At 46.0% G+C, this 22,871-nt stretch overlaps 1 protein-coding gene across 3 annotated transcripts in view; it reads right to left on the reverse strand.

Annotated features, from left to right (window-relative positions):
* LLGL2 (LLGL scribble cell polarity complex component 2) overlaps window positions 1–22,130 on the reverse strand; it is a 35,257-nt gene extending 13,127 nt beyond the window's left edge. For 2 of the 3 annotated variants that reach the window (XM_030506244.1, XM_030506242.1), the window contains exons 1-10: window positions 22,045–22,130; window positions 13,401–13,508; window positions 6,785–6,882; window positions 5,728–5,809; window positions 4,351–4,466; window positions 3,594–3,752; window positions 2,646–2,808; window positions 2,338–2,470; window positions 1,499–1,553; window positions 1,154–1,308 (exon numbers count right to left, since the gene is read on the reverse strand). In XM_030506244.1, coding sequence (XP_030362104.1) covers window positions 1,154–1,308; window positions 1,499–1,553; window positions 2,338–2,470; window positions 2,646–2,808; window positions 3,594–3,752; window positions 4,351–4,466; window positions 5,728–5,809; window positions 6,785–6,882; window positions 13,401–13,475 — 1,036 coding nt within the window. In that variant the 5' untranslated portion in view covers window positions 13,476–13,508; window positions 22,045–22,130. Of the gene's footprint in view, window positions 1–1,153; window positions 1,309–1,498; window positions 1,554–2,337; window positions 2,471–2,645; window positions 2,809–3,593; window positions 3,753–4,350; window positions 4,467–5,727; window positions 5,810–6,784; window positions 6,883–13,400; window positions 13,509–21,257; window positions 21,430–22,044 lie in introns of those variants that run through there. The other variant, XM_030506243.1, reaches the window with a different exon arrangement.
* Window positions 22,131–22,871: the final 741 nt, after the last annotated feature.

Below are 22,871 nucleotides of genomic sequence, written 5' to 3' on the forward strand. Positions count from 1 at the left end.
CTTCATCTCGGTTACATTCTGCCTATTCCTTTACTGGTTGTTTTTCAGAGACTTGGGAGGGTCTGTTAAGGCCTGGGGACAAAGGCAGGGAGGGATCCAAAAGCTATTTCTCTATGCTGACTTTCTCCTGGATCCGTGGTCTGAGGGAGCCAACCTGCACCAATGTATCTGAATGCCCATGCCTGCTGGGAGCTGTCATGACCATCACCGGCAGCACATAAGAGAGAGAGAAGTTTGGAAACTAGTCTACGAGGCAAACCAGAAACTAGAAAACATGAGAAGATTCACCAACAGAAAATTTGAATACAGGCTCCTAAAAAGCATCCAGAGACTTCTGCAATCTGGTCTAACGCAAATCCCATTACTGCACATTTGTGAAGCTTGAAATAGCATTTTTTACTTGGTTACTTCAAGTTAACCAGAAGCAAGAACTACACCAGCATTAGATAAACAGTTCCTGGGGAAAATCCTTTATAATTCCACGAAAATGAAGAATATTACTATTACTGTGGACATAAGTGAAGCAAAGCTCTTCAACAAAAGCAAGAATCTGAAAAGTTCGACGCAAGCTGTGGTATGTGTGCTATTCAGATTTAGAACTGTTTACGTTCATGTTCACTGGCAGTAAGTAAATTAAGTTTTCTATACGCTGACCCTTGGTTCTGTGTCAGCCTTTGCTGATTTATTACCAAGAGCCCTAGCCATAAATCCAGGTAGTAATTAAAAGAAACAGTGTCTCAGTAGGAGTAAATTCTGGTTTTAATTATTGCCTCCTTTGAAGTGTTATTTCCAAACAGCAATATTTAGATCCTCATTTCACGACCTGGTTATGCCCAGTATCCAGTTTACAGAGACATGAACTTAAGAGATCTTTTCTCATTAATGGAATAGCTATTTTGAGGTATGTATGGCTTTTGTAACCAGACCATTCTTTATACCAGTATTTTACACTTTTAAGTGGCAAATCTTTTCTATGGTTAGACTCATCTTAAGGGTCTTTTCCAACCTCAAGGATTCTATGATTCTGTTAAAGTCTCAGAAAACCTGCAAAAAATTGACGTCCTTATTACATTTTACATGCTATTTACACCAGGCAGATATACACATGCCTACAGTTATTCTAATTCTTCTGTATTCTCATTTCACCACATACCTGCAGTAGGCTCTGAACTGAAGATTATAAAGAAGTCTATCACCCGTGATGTGAAGTCAAAGGCTGTTTGCTGACTGCCGTGAACAACAGAGATACTGTGCCGGTCACCGTAGCTAGCCCGGGGCATCCCTCCTTGGAATATAATGTAAGGAAGCCTTAAGAGAAAGACAGAGTTACTGATGTACGCTGAAGCAAGGCGCAAGCAAAATTTCAAAGACATGAGGCAAGTCAAACATTCTAAAAAACACTTACAATGTTCCTCTAAAGGGCTCTTATGGGACAGCGTGCAGCACCCTTTAGCTGCCTTGAAACAGGTGAAAGTGAAGGGATACACCACAAACTCACCCATTTTTTGCTGTCTGCCAGTAGATCTTGGAGATGGCTTTGCAAGGAAAAGGACCTAAGAGAATGGAGTTATTTGCTGTAATTCAAGATGTGCACCTTTATGTGAGAAGTTCCTTATTCTGCTTCACCTAGGTCACCTCTGCCTCCAAGTCAAGGGGAGCCACCTGAATTAGTAGGCACCACCACCTCCTCCCCAGACCAAGCCACATCAGACAAGTCTTCTGACACACTGACCACAGGACTCCCCAGCAAAACAAGGCTTAGGCTCAGAGGAAGTTTTGAACCCTGCTGCTAATGGCTAACAGGGAGTGGAAGTGCTGTTGAAGGTGATTAACTAGAAAGGATTGTTAAAAATATGGGCATTCCTGAAACTAATGTAAAGGCAACGGAGCTTTAGAAGCTTCTATATGCTTGAAAGATTAGGTCATCCCCATTTGATGGGTTTCAGCAAATCAGAGGCTTCATTTCATCACTGCTCAGGTTGACAAAAAGTACACTTAGCTCACTATTAATTACAGAAGATCCAAGCAACTCCTACTGAACAAGACACTTGAACTAAAACAAAGGGCTGAATCACCAACACTCTTCATAAGGGGCACAAATATCTTCAGCACATCTGCTCTCCATGTTCAGGACAGACATCAACAACGTAAAGGAGTTTAAAAATCTGAGGAAAACACTGGACTGAAATCCCTCAGTCTAGGCTCACGACCCATTCAAAAGGCAGCTCTGCATTTTGCCATTAGGATTAAACACTAGGGAGAACACAACTTGAATATCCTACACAAGCTCAAAATGAGTTCAGACAAATATGCAACAATTAAACCTCACTTACTGACCATAAGGCACAAGATTTTCCAGAGGCTCCGGCTGCCTGTTGTCACTGGATACTGGCCACTGGGTGTAACTTCCATCATAGTGACAGCTAACGAATTTACTGCCATCTCTCTGCCAGTAGAGGTTCTCCAGTTGCTGAAGAGAAAGATATAGGACAGCTCTCCAGAGAGCTGTTAACCCCCACAAAACCAACACTTCTTACTAAAAAAGAAGCTTTGTCAGGCTCCCCCTGCACCCACTTGTCTTCAGAGTGTCTAAGAGAGGAGATCCCTTCCTCCCCTCCTGAACTGACTTTGGGTTAAATTAATACCTGACTGCCCAGGAAATGGTGTGTCACTTTGTTATTCTGCAGGTCCCAGAGAAAAATCAAGCCCCTGCTGTATCCAATCAGGATCTGGTCAGGGTTCTTAGGATGTTCTCGAAGGGCTTCCACCAATTCACATGATCGCCTGTTACAGTAATCTTCTGGTACACTACAGAAGCAGAAGAGAAAGCCAAGGAAAGTTTATTACAGGTACAACCTAATATGACTGTAATAACAGTTAAGGTGTAAGAAGGAGAAATTAAGCAACAAAAAGTTCAAACAGGTGAGAATAAGAATGATCTTTCCACAAATCCTTCAAGCAGCAGAAAAATCTTACACAAGATATCACACTATGCCTCCACATGAACATGCATCCAGTCCCACTTCTTTATGGAAAACCCAGGGTTTATAATGAATTCCAGGACTGGATCCCAGGAATGTAAAGATAGTCTGAATAGCCCACCCTATTCTCTTGGTACCCTTACAGAATAACAGTAACATGGAAATGTCAGTAGAAAACAACAGGGACGTGAATTAGGACAGTTTTCACCAGCACTTGAATAGGAAAGTGACAAAAAACTCATTGGACAAAGCAGCACCAGAAGTTCCACCAATGGTCAAAAAATCAAACAGGTAATTTGCTAAATGTAATGCTTTTTTGCAGAAGTAAACACCAGGGACAGGGCACAAGGTTTGCAGATTTACTCCAAGTCTTTCCTGTGCCGTTCTGTCTATATGCTGTACCTCCATGGTGACAGTAGCAGTTGACAGGACAGAAACTGCTACTTAACACACACCAGGACCAAAAGCTCCTTTCACAGAAGTCATGCAGATTTGGACAATGCTTAACACAACAGTGAGGCCCCAGTAAATAATCTGGGTGACGTTTTAACAAAGGATGTGTCTGCTAATGGGATTCCACCTCTGCGCAGCAGTGCCCGTCTGCTCACTCACCGCTGCAGCACAGCCTCAGAGGTTATGGTCCTGTCCTCCAGCACTCTGAATGACGGAAGCTCCACTACAAAGATGTTGCCACTCTCCGTACCAAGATACAGGACTTCCCGTGAGGAATGGGGAAGGACAGCTGTTATCTGCGTGGCACTTGGTGGAGACCTGGGAAAGAGACTTTCGTCAGCTGCAGGCAGAAAGACTGATTACTGCATTTGAGAGAGCTAACTACTCAACGGGGATATTTACAAGTGTCATTTGTTTTATAGGCAGAGATTGAGCCAGGCATAATTTTTTGGAAGGAGGAAAGCACTATCTTCAAGATAAATTACGTCAAAAGACTTTTGACAAGCACATGAACAAAGATGCTGATGCCTTTTTACAGAAGCCTCTCTTATTAAGTGTCCCCAAAGGAGCTAAAAATAGCTCGCCCCAAACTGGCAAGATCAAGTGAAACTAAAACCATACTAATATTTTAAACTCTGACTTAAGGGATGCTTAGATTTACTTAAGATTTACAGCTCCTGTACACACAGAAGTGGATGCACAATATTAAAAATGATGTCACCCTTTATATTGGTATAACACTCTAAAAGGTGGTCTCCTGGGTCCCAGCCAACTCCTGTCTGGTTTCCATGGATGACCCTTTAATAGGTTCGGAGGAGTGAGTCTGTAAGAACAGGACAAGCTCTACCTCGAACAACAGCAGAATTTTCTAACTTGCTTATCCCCAAACTAGTTCAAAACCCCTCTTGCAGATTACCCAGGCGGCCCTTTCAGTGTGAAGCGATGCTCCTCCCGCAGCTCAGAGGCTCCACTATGCTGCTTCAAGCTCCAGAGGTGCAAGCTGTTATCGTCCAGCAATGTCACCAGCTGGCACTACAAAAACCACACAATATGCTTTTTTTCATAATCACAGTATTAAATATAACATAGTGAATCTAGCAATAACATTGCTGCTGTTCGTAATCTCTGTCAAAACAGGACTGGGTAGCCAGCCACAGTTCTTTGTAACAGTGAGTATCTACTGCAGCTGTTTAGCTCACAGCGAGAGATTGAGGGGGGTGGGAGGGGGGACAGGACGGGAAGAGCAGGACAGACAAGTAGTCTAAAGGCTAAAAACCCTCTTACACAGGATAAAGGCACAGGTTATCAGTGAGAGGGATGAGAAGGGTTTAGGTTCTTGAAAGCGATCAGCCTGCGCTGTGAAGCTCCGCAGGGCAGCTGCAGGCTGTTCGCTCTCCACCTTCATGCTCAGTGCAGTTTGCTCCAACACACCCCAGCTTTGGGTGGGGCTGATACAGTCTACTACACCACACTCCTTGCATTTTTCATGTCCAACCTCATTCTGGAGGGTTGTGTCAGAGTTCTTTTATGAGCCCAGCCCTGCTGGCTGTATGTTCAAACTGAAGCATTTTACCTGCTGAAGCCACACCTGGTGCAACACTCCCCATGGGAGTTTCAGCTTATACCATTAGTTAAGCAAACAGACACCCAAAACCACCTCAAGAATTAAATCCTTCTCATAAAGAGGCCCCTTGTGCTATACTGGAGGCATCAGGCAAACAGTATGTGGCCGAGACACCAGTCTGCCAGTCAAGGGAAGGGAAAGTGGTTAGGCAGCTACCAGACATCGGAAAATTCTGCCTTCCTATTTTTAGTTTGTAGCAATAACTGTTCAGCAATACCCAGGACACAAAGGCAACAAGCTCAACAGGAGGCAAGGTTAGCAGCACTCTTCTGAACTCCTGAAAATAATCAAGCCAGTTCAGCAGCAGCTCCTGTTTTCTGTTCTGCAGAAGGCAGACCACCCAGTCCTACTGAAAGAATAAGGGCTGCAAAAGGAAGAAGTTCCTGCTTCTGCAGCAGATTGCCTGAGCTACTCTGGCCTTATTACCATTCCCAGTATGTTGCTTGAGATACATGACTAACAGTTATGAACAATAAAGCTACTCCTAAGTTTTACTGAGCATCTCCACAGCAACAAATACTGCTGCAAGCACAAAATACACTGGGATAAGCATTACTGAACAGCCAGCATTTGAATATACTTGGTCATAGGCGCCCAGCTGCCTGGAACAAACACCACCTGTTTAAGAGAGGTCTTTGTAAGTCACAGAGGTACTGAAAATACACTTACCTGATCAGGTATAAAATGAATCTGCATTACAGTATTGTTTTCTTCATGTAAACCCATGAACTCCACCCCAGGAGCACCATATCTGAAGGGTTTGTTGAGGATCTACAGTATTTAAGATGACCCACAGCTACAATTAATTGATAAGAAGCTTGCTAGCAAGCAAGATGAAAAGAGCTTAGTTTGAAACTGTTTTTTACTGTTAGTGATCTGGACTGAAAAGAACCAGTGCAAATCTCCTTTGATTTTATATGCTTGTGGCAGGTTACACACACTACAGGAGAACATGGAAGTTCACTTCATCCTTTGAGGGTATGCAGAAGAGGTGCCTGGACCCTGTGCTTTCTCAGAGATGTTTAGTGGTTTCCCAGACACTACAATCCTCCTTAACTAATTTGTAACCAAGAGACAGATGCTACCACCCGCTTGTGGAGCCCAGCCTCCAAACACAAACACACCAGGAATGAGTGATTAAGCAGGCAGAGAGAACACCAACTTTTCCTCTCTGGGCTGAGCGATTTGCCTGTTTTACAGCTTGCTCAGCTGGTGCCGTGCCTTGAGAATCACATGCTGAAATGGGACTGGACATTAGCTAACAAAGTCACCACCTTCAATGTTTAGGTCTGTAATGCCTGGATGGTGGAGCCTCAGGAAGCTGAAGCATTCCTGAGTGCAGGTTTAACCTCTGAGATAGAACTGCCTTTTTATTTTTTTTTTTTTTTAAAAAAAAGGAAACCTGCCACAAATATTTACCCAACGGTGGAATTTACAACAGAAGGGATTGCTAAACTTGGGCCAGATCTAGTCTGACCTCCTGCAGAGCAAGAGCAAAGAGTCTTGTCTAATACCTACATTGGCGCAGCTTCTGTTGGAGCTATACTTCACCTCTGGGCAAGATAATCCCATTCTGATCATACCAAAATCACTTCAAACCTAGACAAACTGTTCCCTGTTCTGGTAACCCTTGCTTGCAAATTTATACTTAATTTTTTAGAGTCTCTTCAAAGTTGCACATTCTGATGTGGTTAGAGAAATCTAGCCGAAGTTGTTCAAAAGATACAGTTTAATGGCTCCCGATCGTGTTCCAATGGCCATGAGGCGAAGAAATGGGCTATAGCCCAGTGCACTGGGTTGATGGGGAAATCCATGTTCCACAGTCTGGCAGAGAGAAAGAAAAGATCATGATCAGCATGTTTCCAGGGCATTGGTGTACACAGACAAAACCCAGAAGTTAAATACGGTACGGCAGTCTGAAATACAGCACTAATGGTAGCTTTTTCTGTTGAAAAGTGTTAAAACATAGGTTATATTTGCTCAACAACAGCCTAAGGCTGAATCTATTCCAAGAAGCCCTGGCTCTGCAGCCAGAATACGCAGAAGTGTAAATGAAATGAAAGAGAAATAGTCTGAAAACAGTAACTCAAGCAGGTCTTTATGTTAAGATTACAAATAACTCTGCATAACCACAGCTTACTCAGCCACCACACTGATCACTCCACATCAACTTTGTATCTGTAAACCAACTGCTCAGCACAATTTCAAAGTCTGACACAAATACTGCAGCTTTATCTGCCAAATTCCACACAGGTCAGCCTTCATGACCTCCTCTTGGTGACTGACATCAAGAAATGGTGCAAAGCTATGAAGAACTATTGAGTGAACATCAGTGCTTATCAAGAAAACTAACCAGATTTTCTATGGGGCAGTCAAGAAAACTAATGTAAATGGTAAAATTCTTCACTAAGGAAAAAATTCTTCCCTGCGAGGGTGCTGAGGCGCTGGCCCAGGGTGCCCAGAGAAGCTGTGGCTGCCCCATCCCTGGCAGTGTTCAAGGCCAGGTTGGACACAGGGGCTTGGAGCAACCTGCTCTAGTGGAAGGTGTCCCTGCCCGTGGCAGGGGATCGGAACTGGGTGAGCTTTAAGGTCCCTTCCAACACAAACCAGCCTGGGATTCTATGAGGATATCCATTTATCAGAGGTAGCACAAGAAACCCTGGAATTTATTGAGAGCAGGTGCCTGCTAGCACACCTCGGACTAATTCAAAGCCATTTTGCACTAAAAAGATGTCATTCCCTACCATGGGAAGAGGTGCATTGCTTGGCATTAGTGGCTTCCCTAAGGTACGGTTTTCAGTGCACCAAGCAGATGATCTGGAGCATGTTGTAAACACCACACTCAGCACGGCCAATGCATTCACACGCTATGCAGTAATATTCTGCAAGGATGCAACCAAGCTGCTTATAAAATAGCTCAGACAAGTTTTTAGAAGTGCTAATGTACAGCGATTATCATTGTTTAGACAAAACAAGTATGCATGAGCGTTCAACAACATGCAGCATGTGAAGAGGGTGACTTCCTGGAAAACACTGTTATGGTTACCATCCCAACTTCTGCAAAAATATGTTCTTCTCAGGCAAGCTGCTCAGCTCCAGAACAGGAATTTGTAACAAAACAGCCCAAGAACCACTCATGAAAAAAAACAGAATAAGCAGAGAACCCTCCTTCTTCTAGAGAAGTAAGCACTTGTACCTCACGCCCACCCTCATTTCCATCATGTCTTTGAGACAGAGCTACCACATCACTTGGCTTTATGGTTTATACAACCTAAAAGTAACACTTCATTTCCCGGATAGTGATTTCCCAACTTAATCCCTTGCATGAGCATCAAATAAAGCCAGTTTCATTTCTGTGGTCACCTCATTAGCCCGAGGTGCCCCCAGTTGCTGGAGCAGTTCAATGCCCTTTTACTGTTCCTGCTCAAAGATATGGGCAGAGGAGGATGTGGCTGACTCCAGCCTAACCAGACTGCTTCAGCTTTAGCCATTTGATCACAATTCATACACTGTAAATATAGACCTCCTTCCTCTAAAGATCAGATACCCTGGTCTGAGGTCCTACTAGTGGAAGATGAGCCATTCTAGAAGATAAAAAATATTAGATCATATTGGAAATATTGGATCATTTCCCAATTTTCTGCTTACCAACTCATAAGACCGGGTAAAGGAGTAGTTACTAATTTTTAGCCTTTTATATATAGTACATTAAGATTAGTAGTACTGGCTCCAAGAGCAGTGAGTTTAATTCCCTTTATGATAACCTAATCTCATAGTTAATCTCCAGCCTCACTTACTTATATTCTAAGAAGATAATTTCAGTGTTAAGTTTGTATTATTAAAAACAAATGTTGACAAGTCAATATTTTTAATGTCACCTTTGCTTAGCTACACATGTAAAACTTCCTAGAGGAGACTGTATGAAATCAGGAACTTATCTATGGACTCAGTATTGAAACAGGCAATCTTCTGATCCAGCATAGGCAAAGAGGAACTTCTCTGTACCACGATAGTTACTTAGACAACACAGAAAAGCTTCCTACTTGTGAGAGTATGAAGTGATGGTATACAATTCTGGGAGGAACATTCAAGGTAACATGTTATCTTGACAATAAATCTGACATTTAATTGATCAGGTGTAGCATGGGCAATAGACACCATTCCCCTCTCCCCCAGAACAGAGTGAGGAGACACCAGTTAGGGAGACACCAGTGTAATTCCACTGTTACTTTCAGTTTCAACTTGTTCACGGTCACTATCATGTCATCACCACAACTAGGTGCCATTTTCCATGAAACATCAATTAGAAACAGTGTTTATTCTGAGATTTCTTCAAGCCCAGAAGATAAGGCTTTAGCCATAATTCTCATAATAAAAAACTATGGTTTACACAATACTGTACTGCCTGTTAGGAAGCTGTCAATATTAGTCTTAATATTGGCCTAATTGTGTCTTGTGTTTGATGTGTTAATTTGTAAACACATTAGACAAGTCAATAAAAGCTTTAATTTTCAAGTTGAGACCTATGAACTGCATAACCCAGTGTACGCCATTCAGTAATAATAATAGCAGGGCAAGTTTTTCTCCAGTTTTTCCTTCAATAGAAAATTTCAAGTACCTCCCCCATCCTACAGACAAATTTACAAAAGCCACAGTAACTATTACATTCAGGAGTAAACTGCTAGCAATAGGAGGCTACTGCAGAAAATAGTACCACATGCAGAAGCACAAGAATAGAATGTTAGTAACAACCACAGTGTGTTACACAACTGCTTATGCAGTAAAGGTACTAATGGTTTCTGATAGCTCTGAATCTTCACCAAGATGCCTGTAATGTAACAAAGGTAATTCCCTCCTATGTCACTCGTTTGTTTCCACAGCCAGGCAAGAAAGGCATGGGGGTGGCTTTTGGGCTGTACTGGACATCACCTGGGCCAGGTACTCACATTCACTGTAGTGCCTACCCAGCTCTCTCTTGTACCTACACCCAGTTGTTCAATCACATTGCGTCAGCTTTCCTGCTGGCCTCTGCCCTGCCCTCCCCTGGGCACCGCTCCTCAGCAAGCCCTCCCACCTGCTCAGCAGGTAACCCCACCAACGGGCCAGGGGGGCAGACGGCAGGAGAGGCAACAATGGAGCCTTTCAGCAGAGCTGAAATGGGAAGCCAGGGTGCCCACAGCATGCCCTTCTTCTCAAAAGGGCCTTTGTTTCTCTGAGGAAAGGTGGGAGCTTTCCTTTTCACTTTCCTCAGACCACAGATGTGTCAGACTCGGTAAAAGCAAGCCCAGCGTCAGCAGCATTCACTAACAGCAATGCCTCATGTCAGTCCCATTTACTGCAGGAAAAGCGCGACCAAACTTCACAGCTGTTCCCAGCCCACAGTTGTGCAGATGAAACTTAGCGCTGGCTCCTGCTTTTGGTTCTCTCCACTTCTCCTCTCAGATTGTTTTATGACAGAGCAGAGACAATTCCAACCACAGGCAATACAAGCTCCATACCTTTGTTAATGTCTTTTGAAGAAACAGTGAAGCCTGTATGTGTTAAATGTGCTTTGCATAGACACTAATTCAGATTTAACGTAAGTTATCCATCACGCCCATTAGCAAAGGGTTAGGAAGAATGAAGGGGGGGGGAGGGGGGGGACACAAAGCCATAAATCAAATGCAATGTTCCCAGTTTGGTAACATTCAGCTGTAAGACAGGCTGGTTCACCTGTGTGTTACCCATCATCTAGTCTGACAATGCCAGCCTGAACATGTTTGTTCTGCAGGGCTTGGACAGAGCCAAAGGCATCCAAATACTACTTCCAAAAGCAGGATAAACTTAAAAGATGTAGACTGCCAAGTCCACATACCTTATCCTTCATTCTATCCACTGAGCTAAAAACAGTTTCTCGGAACAGGTACACACAAGTATGGGAAGTTCTTACTCATACAAACAGATATGCAAAGCTGAGTGACTGGCAGAATTCAGGAAGGTGTTTTTTGAAACAAACACATGTTTGAGGATAGTTTAAAGAGCTAGTCCAGTGGTCAATCAGTCCTTTAAAACCATGTGGATGACCTCTTATCTGGAAGAGAAATGCAAGGGGGCAACAGTAGAAAGATCACTACCTATTTATACTCAAGGGAGTAAATGATTGAAAAAATCCACCACCACCAATTAGAAAGACTTCTTAAATTGAAGACCATTACTAGGTCAGCATGGCCAAATACATGCTACCACATTAACACTGAACTTGTGTGGTATCACACATTCATATTCAACTTCAGTGTAAACAATGAAATGAAGGCAGGAATCCCCAGCACTTTTAAGGTACAGACGTTCCATTTAGTCACTACCAGCACCACACACCAGAGGTGCAAACACACCATGCCATCGCTCTTATCAGCAACTTCACACTCCCACAAAATATTTCCCAAGCAGGTTCCTAACCAGAAGTGTTTCAAAGACCTCAAGTGTTTAAAAACTTGCTCACCAGCACTAATGCTCTTGCTTTACCAGCACATTAGAGGACAGTCTTAGCACACGAGGTGCTATATTTCTTGGCAGCTTGAAGCCACAGCCTTCAACAGGTCTGACTTTCCCAGATCTTCTCAGTCTACCTAGATGTGAGTAGACGTTTACTGTATTCAAAGGGTTTTTGAAATGGCTTTGAAAAGGGTCATTTGAAATGGCTTTCAAATGACCCATTATCTCTGGAAATACCAGAATGGGACACACAAGACTTGGAAAATGAGGCAACTTTATGAAAGAAAAAAGTATACTGTAAAAGATTCTGGTATAATGTAATGGTATAATGTTAATTCCCTTTCCAATTCTTGATAGAAAAGAACAAGTTACTGTGACTTAAAAGTGCAAACCCATTTGCAAGGCCTTTCATTACCAATTTGCTAATAAGAATAAACCATTAGGAAGTGTCCAAAGTAGCAGCCTCCATAGAAACAAGATGCAGTATTTACCTTCGGGATTGAATCAAATGGAGTCACAAATCCTGATGTCAACTTCTAACATATTTGGACCTTTCCCTCTGCTGCAACAGCTAGTTCTTTCAACCCTGCTTTGCATCATCCAAATTAGTCTGTCTCTGGCAGCTAAAGTTTAGCCAAAGGTTCTCATAAGAGGAAAGCATATTCAAGGAAGAGACATCCCTGAAACAGCAAAGGTTTTTCCAAGGTATATACAAGGTATATACACTTAAAAGCAATTCTGACCCATCCCTGGATGTCTTTTCTGAAGCTGACATTGCATTCAGCTGAATGCAAGCTACTACATCCTGGTCTTCACTTACTGAAATTTTTACTGTATCTGCACTATCATTCCCTCAAGGTAGCAAAGAGAAAATAGGTCTGAAGCACTCCTGAGTTCCTTTTGTCTCCCCAGTGGGAGGGAGGTGTGCATGGAAATGGTGTGGTTTAGTACCAAACTACGTTAAATCATTCATCTCAAATATCCGAAGTTCCACTTTAAGTCTATCTCTACACTACAATTTTAATGAATCAAAGAGGTTATTTCCTAAGCTGACTTCATTTATCCATTATACTTCTCAGCAAAATTCCATTTAAACCTTGGAAATACACCTTTATTGGATATCAGAAATATATTCGTAGGTTTTGTAAGTAGCCATTAGCCTAGCAATGAATTAATAGCAGGCATTTACAAAGATGAAAGCACTATGTTCCTGGCCAGGGCTCAAAAGAAAAATGCCCTGAAAGCTGGATAAATAGCACAGCCACTGTTGTTCACTCTTCACAAAGGGGAGGAAAAAACCTAGATACAGACTAAGATAATAACAAATTCATTATTAATGGCCATTGTGCTGCCTCGGTGCCACCACATTTCTGCTGCAGACTTTTAAATTCACATTTAAAAGCAGAGGTATACTTATAAACTCAAAGTATAAGCAAAGACAAAGCACTGAATTCAGCTGCATCACGAGCTGTGGCTTTTGTGTATCTTTAGAAAATTTACTTTCATAGCAGTACTGCAAAGACTACCTGTAACATAAGTAGTCACAGCACATAGCAGGACAAGCTACAGAATACTCAAGAGTATATAAAAGCTGCTGTGAAGATCTCTTCTTATAGCAAGTGCCACTCCACAGCACAACAATATCCTTTTTAAAGGAGGAAAGCCAGAATTGAGAACATGCTCATGAAGAAAACTAGTCAGGCACATAGGGGAGAAAAGGACAGAATTGAAAGAGAGAACAAACCATCTCTCCTAAATTTAACTTTTCCACCCACACTCAAGTAGTTTTCCCTCCTGTTTGCACTGTGCAGTGGCTCAGGAGCTATCTGCCTTGCACACATGTGCCTTGGAGTTTGAGGAAAGCACCATACCTTGTTAAACTGGAAAAGGTCACGTTTAAGCCTCTCTCTCACTGGATCATGTCCGGGTCTTAAGAACCTTCTCATCTTCCTCGCTGTAGTATCTTGGCAACAAAAATCCTAACGAAAAAAACCAAAACAAAGCCATATAAACAAGAGCAGCCTGAAAAGAGAAGCAGCAGAAGTAGGTTATTTTTTTTGGTTTAGCAGGTAACACAAATCAGCCAGAGCACAACGAGACACCACCACTATCGAGTAACAAAAACCTGATCCCACCAGAGCGGCACCACTGGCGCAGGACTTGCATGGTACCATTTTCACACTACTAAAGCAAACCGGAACAGATAAGCCAAGAGGATTTTAGAAGAGCTTTTACACTTGGCCATTCTGCGACCACTTCAGACAAGCAAAACTGCAGCATTTGCATAAACATTCAGCCAAGCCCCCTCTAAAGGCTGACTCCGAGGCTCACGGGCAGCATTGAGTAGTATCAGTTTTCACCCCAGGTAACCCTCCAGCTATTGAGCTAAAAGAGAAAGAATGACACTTTGGGCTCACTCCATGGGCACAGCAGGAAGGCGCTGCACTGCCTGCGGGTGGCTGCAGTAATTATTAACTTGCTGTGGTGAAAAATCAAGCCTAACTCCCTGCTCAAGGTGGGGGCAGGGGAAGGAAACCTTGCACCTGCAGTTCAGTGCAGAGCTCGAAGCACAAGCCTTTCTCTGTCTCGTCTCCCACAGCACCGAGAGAATCCAAGCAGGACAGATCAGACCTGACCTGCAGCCCAGCAATCACACTGGGGGTACCAGGCTACAGCCTCATACTCAGTAGTGCTCAAGAGATTCTTTCTCACATCTCCCTTCTGCAGAGGTGCTAAGTGGCAAATAAAGCTCTGCCAACTCAAGAGCAAAAGTTTAAATTCTTTCCTGACAACTTACCTTGGCATAAGTGCTCCTGCCTGCCCTGACCATCTCGCACAAGCTCCAATTCCCAGTGCATAGCAAGCTCAGCTGTTCATGAAGCAGCTACTGGACACTCCAGTGAGTATTTTAATTTGTTGAACAGGAAATTACAGCAATTTACCAGCTACTCCGTACACAACATGCATGCACAGTGGAGGCCAGCACTACTGAATCAGTATAAATGCCTTACAGTAACCCATCATCAGAAGAAACACATACACACGGACAGCAAGGTGGGGAGCAGACTAGTGTCACAACTGAGAGAGGGACCAGGAGCACCAAAGGGTCTGTCAAGTGATCAAGGGCCTTGGGCCCTTGTTCAAACTGTGGGGCTGGAGGGTGATCGAGGGACGAGAGCTTTCACAGCTATCTGTACAGATGGGAGTAGCAGAGCCGGCAAAGAAGGTGGTTGTCAGTGTGCTCCTGCCAGTAAGGATGGTCTTTGGTTAATGACTTAAACCAGCCAGCTGCTCCTGAGGAGCTTAAATTGTCTTTTAGAAGGTTTCTAGTGAGGCCTTACCAGCTGTGAAGGACCAGAAAAAGGAAATGGTATTATAAACAGGATGCTCCATAGCTATACTTTGAGAAGTCCCTTTAGAAACTCCTTGAGCTAGAACTTGTTACCTCTGTGTTGTATTACCCCACTTTTAGCTTTCCTGCTAAAGACCTCCAGCCACCTAAGCAGTGCTGTCCAGAGCTCATCAAGAAGACTGCAGTGCAGTCCTAGTTCAGAGGGCCAGAAGATCCCATCAGCACCAAGAGCCTGAGACACTTAGTCCCCACCTACAATCACTGACATCTCCACTTGCCATAGAGCAAAGTGCCTCTGAGCAGTGACTCACACCATCAGCACATTCAGGAGTGAATACTCACAGAAACACATATAGCAAGGGATCCCTGAAAAGAGAGGAATAGTAAAAGTGTGGTTTACTTGGAAAATATATCCTCCTATAAGGATTTAGGTACCACAGCTGAGATATCAAAACCTGCATCAGACATATCTTCTTTCACCAGGCATTTCTGAGAGAACGAGTGACATATTTACTCCAAGTTAGCAAAAGTTACAGAGCAATGACAAGCTGCTGTGCTATGCAAGGAGAGCACATCACACCTATGTACAACACACAGTTTCCCTTAGCCAGACAAGGAAAGGAGAGTGCCAGACGTGCCCTTTTCCACTGTCAGTCAATATCCTGGACCTGTTAAACTAGGCAAACCCACAGAGAAACTCAACTAAGTATCCTCCCCACTTCAGAGAGAGAGACCTCCTCAGCTTTGATAGCAGAAGCGAACCCACCGTTACAAGCACAGTAGAGTGGGTTTGATTTGAGAGAGACACAACTTTATATTTAACACCCTCCTGGAATGTTTTTTCCTGAAATATTAATCGCATCTAGAAGCACGCCATTTTAACCTGCTTATGCAAGAGATCTCACATTCACACTCCAGCCCACAACAACTTGCTCAACTGGCTAAGGAGCATTAGTAGTTCAGAATCAGGCAGTAACTCACTTGAAGAAATGTCATCCTGGCAAGCTGCTGTGTCCATTACTATCAAAGAAGGCACACTGCAGAAGCCAGCTCTCATTGACTTGGATCGAGGTTTCATGCAGCACAGGTTGACCAAGTGGAATTATTACTAGAATTTACAAGGCCCTTGTCAATGAGGAGATTTTTCAGTACAATAAACTTTTCTAATTCTAGGAAACCCAAAAGATTCCACAATCTGTATAATCCTATCTCTCAGATGCACATTTACATATTAGCAGACCAGTTTCTCTCCCACACACCTTCGGCGTCTTACATAAAACTCAGTCCCATGTGCTCTGCCGTTATCTGCCAGTCAGCATTTACAGCCATATGGTAACAGCTGTGGATACCAGTAGCCAGAGAGGCATTCTGCAGTAGCCTCTGAAGCCATGCCAGGTCTGCATGTGTCTGATGTTCTTATTTTCCAGGGAAACAATTCTGTAGCTTTCAGAGATGAACTTTTTTACTAGAAACTGTGTGCAACGTTCTCTTCTAAGATGCTTTGGGGTCAGCAACAACAGCCCAAGGCTGAGCCAATCCCAATTCTGCTTATATTGAGTACTTGGACACTTGACAGCAAAGCCCGGAGTGCCCCGTACATCGATCTTCTGCCACTCTGTCAGCTGAATGGTCTGCTAAATACGACGACGCACCCATTTTCACCTCATTTTATTAGATCCAGCCACAGAACAAAACCTTTTCACTATTCGAAGAGGAAGGCAATGAAAGCATGAGTTGCAAGATGATCCTGTTTCCAATCACAGACTAAGGAGCAGTTAACATCAAAACCAGGTTTCACTCCAGCTTCCTTGCTCAGCACTGTTCATTTTAGATGTTGAGATTTATTGCAAGTACACAGGCCACGTCCCATGGCAGATCATGGAGCGAATAGATCATCCTGAGTGAAATCACACAGCACGTGCAGGAAAAAGGGGGGACAAGGCCCAGTCAATAAGGGTTTATGAAGGGCAGGTCCTGCTTGACCAACCTGATCTCCTTCTGTGACAAGGTGACCCACCTGATTGATGAAGAAAAGGCTGCGGACATTGACTATTTGGACTTCAGTAAAGCATTGGACATTGTCCAATGGACATTGTCCAATGTTGGACATTGTCCAACAGCACTCTCCTGGAGAAACTGGCTGCTCATGGCCTGGAGAGATGGATTCTTTGCTGGGTTGGAAACTGGCTGGATGGCAGAGTGGTAAATGGTGTCACTTACACTTGGTGACCAGTCACTAGTGGTGTCCCTCAGGGCACAGTACTAGGGCCAGTGTTTTTTAATATCTTCACTGATGATCTGGATGAGGGGATCAACAGCACCCTCAGTAAATTTGTGGACGACACCAAGTTGGGTGGGAGTGTTACCCACTGAAGGGTAGGAAACTCTGCAGAGGGATCTGGACAGGCTGGATCCATGGGCTGTGGCCAACAGATGAGGTTTAACAAGGCAAAGTTCTGGGTCCTGCAGTTGGGTCAGAACAACCCCCTGCAACACTCCCAGCTTGGGGAAGAGTGGCTGGAAAGCTGCTTGGTGGAAAAGGACCTGGGGGTGATGATTGACGGAGCTGAACATGAGCAGCTTGTGCCCAGGCAGCCAAGAAGGCCAATGGCATCCTGGCCTGGCTCAGCACCAGTGTGGCAGCAGGGCCAGGGCAGTGACTGTCCCCCTGCACTGGGCACTGGTGAGGCTGCACCTTGAATCCTGTGTCAGTTCTGGGCCCCTCACTGCAAGAGAGACATTGAGGTGCTGGAGCGGGGCCAGAGAAGGGCACCGGAGCTGGTGCAGGGCCTGGAGCACAAGTGTGATGAGGAACGGCTGAGGGACCTGGGGGGGTTTAGTCTGGAGAAGAGAAGGCTCAGGGGGGACCTTCTCGCTCTCTACAACTGCCTGACAGGAGGATGGAGCCAGGAGGGGGCTGGTCTCTGCTCCCAAGGAACAAGGGATGGGACAAGAGGAAACGGCCTCAAGCTGCACCAGGGCAGGTTTAGATGGAGATGAGGAACAATTCCTTCCCCAAAGGGTGCTCAGGCATTGGAACAGGCTGCCCAGGGCAGGGCTGGAGTCACCGTCCCTGCAAGTGTTCACATACCGTGTAGCCAAGGCCTCAGTACCATGGGTTAGTGGTGGCCTTGGCAGTGCTGGGGAACGGTTGGACTGGATGAGCTTAAAAGGTTTTTCCAGCCCAACTGATTCTATGATTCTGTGTTCAACCGAAGACCAAATGCTTCTGCCTAGGAGAAACATTAATTGTTCCTACTGCTGTGTGTTAGCAATCACAGAATCCCAGACTGGTTCGGGTTGGAAGAGCCCTTAAAGCTCATCCAGTTCCAACCCCTGCCACGGGCAGGGACACCTTCCACTAGAGCAGATTGCTCCAAGCCCTGTCCAACCTGGCCTTGAACGCTTCAATCCCAGAGATCCACATTTTGCCTTGTCTTCATTGCTTCTGCATGCAGCAATGTGTCTTGATGCCCATGAAGAGCTTGCTGGGGCACTCTGGATTTTCTCTATCCGCTAAGCATGGGCTGGGGGGGAATTACTCTTTGTAGAAATTTTTTTCTTTGTAGAATGCCAGCTTTGCTTATGTCCTCCCATTATAGTGGAATTTCCAGCCAAAAGTTGGAGAGAACCAATGTTGTACGTCACAATCACACAAGTTAATCCAGTCTTACAAGACAATGAAAGTCAGCAGTTTTTACTATGTAGACAGTATTAAGTGTGGATACAGTCCCAAGTTAACTCGGCAACAAAAACATGAGTTTATTTTGCTCACAGAGGAGAGTTGCAAAGTTCCATCTGTGTGATTCTTGAAAAGCCTTTACTTGACTTGCATGGGTTTTCAATGGGATACGGTCCAACAGCTTTCTTTTCAAAATGCCATCAAGTATCTCAAGAACTCTTAAGTCTTGCCTTGCTTTAGGTCTCATTTTCATTCCTTCCTCGCCACCCCTTCCTGATCACAGGTCCTTAAAGTGAGAACTTCTTCCTATGCATCTGATAACACTTTATCAACCCTGCTAAAATAAAAGAGGCCTTTCTTATCAACAAGCTTTGTTTGAACTACAAGCAGTTAATGCTCTTGTAACAAACAGGCACCACCATGGCCTTGTCTGAACCAAGTTTCCTCCCGCACCCAGAAGTTTGCCTTGCTCCTGTTACCAAGAGTCAGCAGCAACAGGACAGAGGCTAGATCAATCACACAGGAAGAAGCTATTCCTTAGCACCAAGGATCTCACAACTTCCAAAATGATCAAAGCATCATTTAAATGCCACACGTCTGATGGCTCCTGACATCTGTAAACCTGACATGACCCACTGTGAAATTACAATTTTAAGAACACTTTTAGCTTGAACTCAGTGAAACAACCCCTCGCTATCTTTTAACTGGGCTATTACTAAAGTTCATCTCTACAACCAGGCACGGCTGTAACACACCATCAAGACAGATACTCAAGAAGAAAACACAAGCCAAGCAGAACAGCTGGAGCCAGGGACAGAACAGTTGCAGTGTGTGGAAAGCTTGGAAGTGTAAGATACCACCCCCTTTTCCCAGGATAAGGCTTCACCGGGAAGATGCTCTAACAACATTAATCTAACAGTTCAATGAAACCACGCAGAGCTCCCTTATGCACAACACCAGCACCCACGGTTCTATAAACAAGAGAGTGTTGAGATGCACCCTGCGTGCAATGGTCAGGCAGGAACAGAGAGGTAAACCAACAGATCCTCCTGTAAAAAAAGAGTTATTTTTGTCAACCTGGACAGACAGAGTTAAATGAACAACTGACCAGACTGTGTCTGACACCACGTACACAGGGCCGCCCTCCCAAGATACAGAAAATACTAAATCAAAGATCAGAGAAAGATTCTCCAACAACTCTTGGAAAATAATTGAGAACCCATCATACAAATCAGGGAAGTTCATGTACTTCCACAGCTTTGTACTTGGAGTTACCAGGGACCACCCACTTGCACTGAATTTACTAATTGTGCAAACCTTGTGTGTCATTATGACTCCCATTGTGTTCTCCTTGTCACAGGAGCATGAGAACACAACGTTTCAAAACGCTACAGCAGAACAGTCTTTGCACTGGACAACATTATTGCACACGATGCAAAACTCTTGGTGTGCTTCTACTGAGAAGTGTGATTCAAATGGAAGAGCAGCATGTAACTCTGTAACAGCAGCTTACGACTTTGGAATAGCATTTTACACCAAACCTGGTGGGTCTGGCAATAAACCACAAAAGCATTTGCTTCTTACAGCAACACAAAGAGATGTAGCTAGAAAAAACTTTTAGATGAGAATTGGGAGTTTCCACAGGATATTCCAGACTTGTTTGAATTAAAGCTCATCCAGTTCCAACCCCCTGCCATGGGCAGGGACACCTGCGACTAGAGCAGGTTGCTCCAAGCCCTGTCCAACCTGGCCTTGAACACTGCCAGGGAAGTGCATTTACTTTTTCTGGATTTCTGCACAGAAATCAAACTTTTCGTTACCGTCAGTCCCTCCTCTGATAGACTGTTTTAAAGAAAAATCAGGCTACAAGCAGTACCGCATACCTTTATTGTCATGTACTAACTACATTATGTGTGTTAATTGCTCTTTGACATCTCTCAAGCTTCTATGTCAGCCAACAAAAATCTCCACACCTATTCCATAAGCAATTCCCGGTAATCATCACATCACTGTACCAAAAAGCCACTGGAAGATACAGAACTCTCAACGGGGTTAACTCCAATATTTTTTTCCAGTCAGTAGTTAGAGCAGATGCAATTTGTTCAAAACCAAATCAAAGCCATTGCTCTGCACCATCCCATGGGTGTGGTTGAGAACTCTCCTCCCTTTTCAATACCGTAAACTAAATGGAGCCCCTCAAGTGGCTACAAACAGCACGGAGCAGGATTCAGGACCACTCACAACTTGGACAGACCATCCCTGTCCCCTCTGTGGGCCAGGCTGTCTGAACAAGGAACTTGCCAGGATACACGTAAGAGCCTTGGGACGTACCCACCACTTTGCATCCCACTTGCCAGAAGCACCAGCTTCCTAAATCAAAGCTAAAATCACCAGGCAGCTGCTCTGGGCACAGAGCTTCACCTGGGACTCGGTAAAGCAAGATATTCCAGTTGACTGCAGTGCTCTGGGATGACAACAAAGAGCAGCATTCCGCACGGAGTAACGCGTTACAACGGGCAGCTTCACCATTTACTATCTCAGCAAAGCTGCTCTCCTGCCTTGTCACTATCCTCACATGAGTGCAAAGCTTCACGCTGCTCCGCTGCAGAAACACAGACTCGGGACCCTGCTTCAGCATTGACACCACTAACAGTAACACAGAGAACTTCCTCCAAAGCCAAGGGTAAGCCTCACCTCCAGGAGAGGAGACCTAGCAGCCAGCTTGTTCCCAGGCCACAGCTGCAGGACAACCTCAGACAAAGGCGTAAGCAACCGGATTTACTTTCTTGTGTCACCTGCTTGCTGTTGGACGTAACGTGCTCCCTCACCCACGAAGCGCTTCCAGCTTTGGTAAAGAAAACCCCCGGTAACACGGTACGTGTGATATGGGCAGGGGGTTGAAGGCAAAAAGAAAATCCGGAGCCCTCACAGCGCGTCCCACAGGGGACACGGCGAGTCCCACTAACGCATCTGCTCCGAGCCGGGCGTACAGAAGTCCCGGGAGCCCGGCCGCGGGCAGGGGCAGCCCCAGGCGGTGATGGGCCGGTTCCCGCTGCTCCGCTCAGGCCCCGGAGCGGTCCCGGCCGGACTCACTCGCGCTCGGGGCTAAACCAGGAAGTCCCGGAGCCGCGACCTCCGCCATCAAGTCCCAGGATGTAAAAGCTGCCCAAGTCCCACGGGCGAGCCGAGGCCGGTGTCCCGGGTGCGCCTGGGGCTCCAGGTGCTCGTCGGAGCCGGGCAGGGCGGGGGGCCCGGGCACCCGGCGAGGTGGGAATCCCGGGGGCGCAGGAACCGGCGAGCAGCGGCCCGCCCCCCCGGAGGGGATCCGAAGCAAAGTCGCGATAGGCGCGCAGAGGCGGGTGGCGGCCGTCCCGCCACCGCGATCCATGCCGGAGCCGCGCCAGCCGGACCCCCGCGAGGACCCCCCGGGAGCCGGCCCCGGCGCTGCCTGCCCCGCGGAGCCCCAGCGAGCCGCGCTCACCTGCGGGGCTGGAGCCGCCCGCCCCGGCCTCGCTCCGCTCCCGATGCGCTCCCGCGGCGGCGGCCGCGCTCCCCGGGCACCTCCGGGACGGGTGCGGCGGGGCGGGGCCTCGCGCGCGAACCGCCCTCCGGGGGGGCGGGGCCTACGGCGGGACACGCCCACACGGGGCGGAGCCACAACGGGGCGCGCGCGGCCATGGGGCGGGGCCTCGCATGCAAATGACGCTGAGCCGCGGCCGACCCCTCCCTCTCGCTCATGAATAATTCATAAAACCGCTCGCGCGGGGCCAATCACAACGCGGCCACCGCCACGCGCTGCCTGCCGCGGGGAGAGCGCGCCCCCGCCCGCCGCGGGGACGCGGAGCCGGGAGCCGCGGGCAGCGCCCGGCCCCGCCGCCACCGACGGAACACGCGGGGAGACCCCACGGCCGCGGCGGGGCACAGCCCGAGCTCTGCCAACCCGTGCCAAAGCTTGGAATTACCTCCCACACAGGGCCAGAGGCGGCCAACGTGTCAGCCGAGCTTCCCAAAGAGACTTCCATTAAAATGCTCGTTTCTGTCATCTTCTTGCAACATCCAGCCGGTCCGCGTTGCGCCGGTATCAGTCTGTATCGCAGCCCCATCCCGGTGCAGGCTCCGTCAGAGGCTGTGGTGCTGAGCAAGGCAGCCACAGTTTCTCAATCCTCCCTGCAGTGGTTATTAAATGGTAATTGTTTCGTGCTGAATCAGGGAGTCTGCCCCAGCGAAACTCACTGGGTGGCTCTCGTGGAGTTCATCGATACAATTCCACCTTGGCATAAGCAGATGAGACTGATTGAAAACAACGGG

This window comes from Strigops habroptila, chromosome 14 (genome assembly GCF_004027225.2).
Source record: "Strigops habroptila isolate Jane chromosome 14, bStrHab1.2.pri, whole genome shotgun sequence".
NCBI lineage: Eukaryota > Metazoa > Chordata > Aves > Psittaciformes > Psittacidae > Strigops > Strigops habroptila.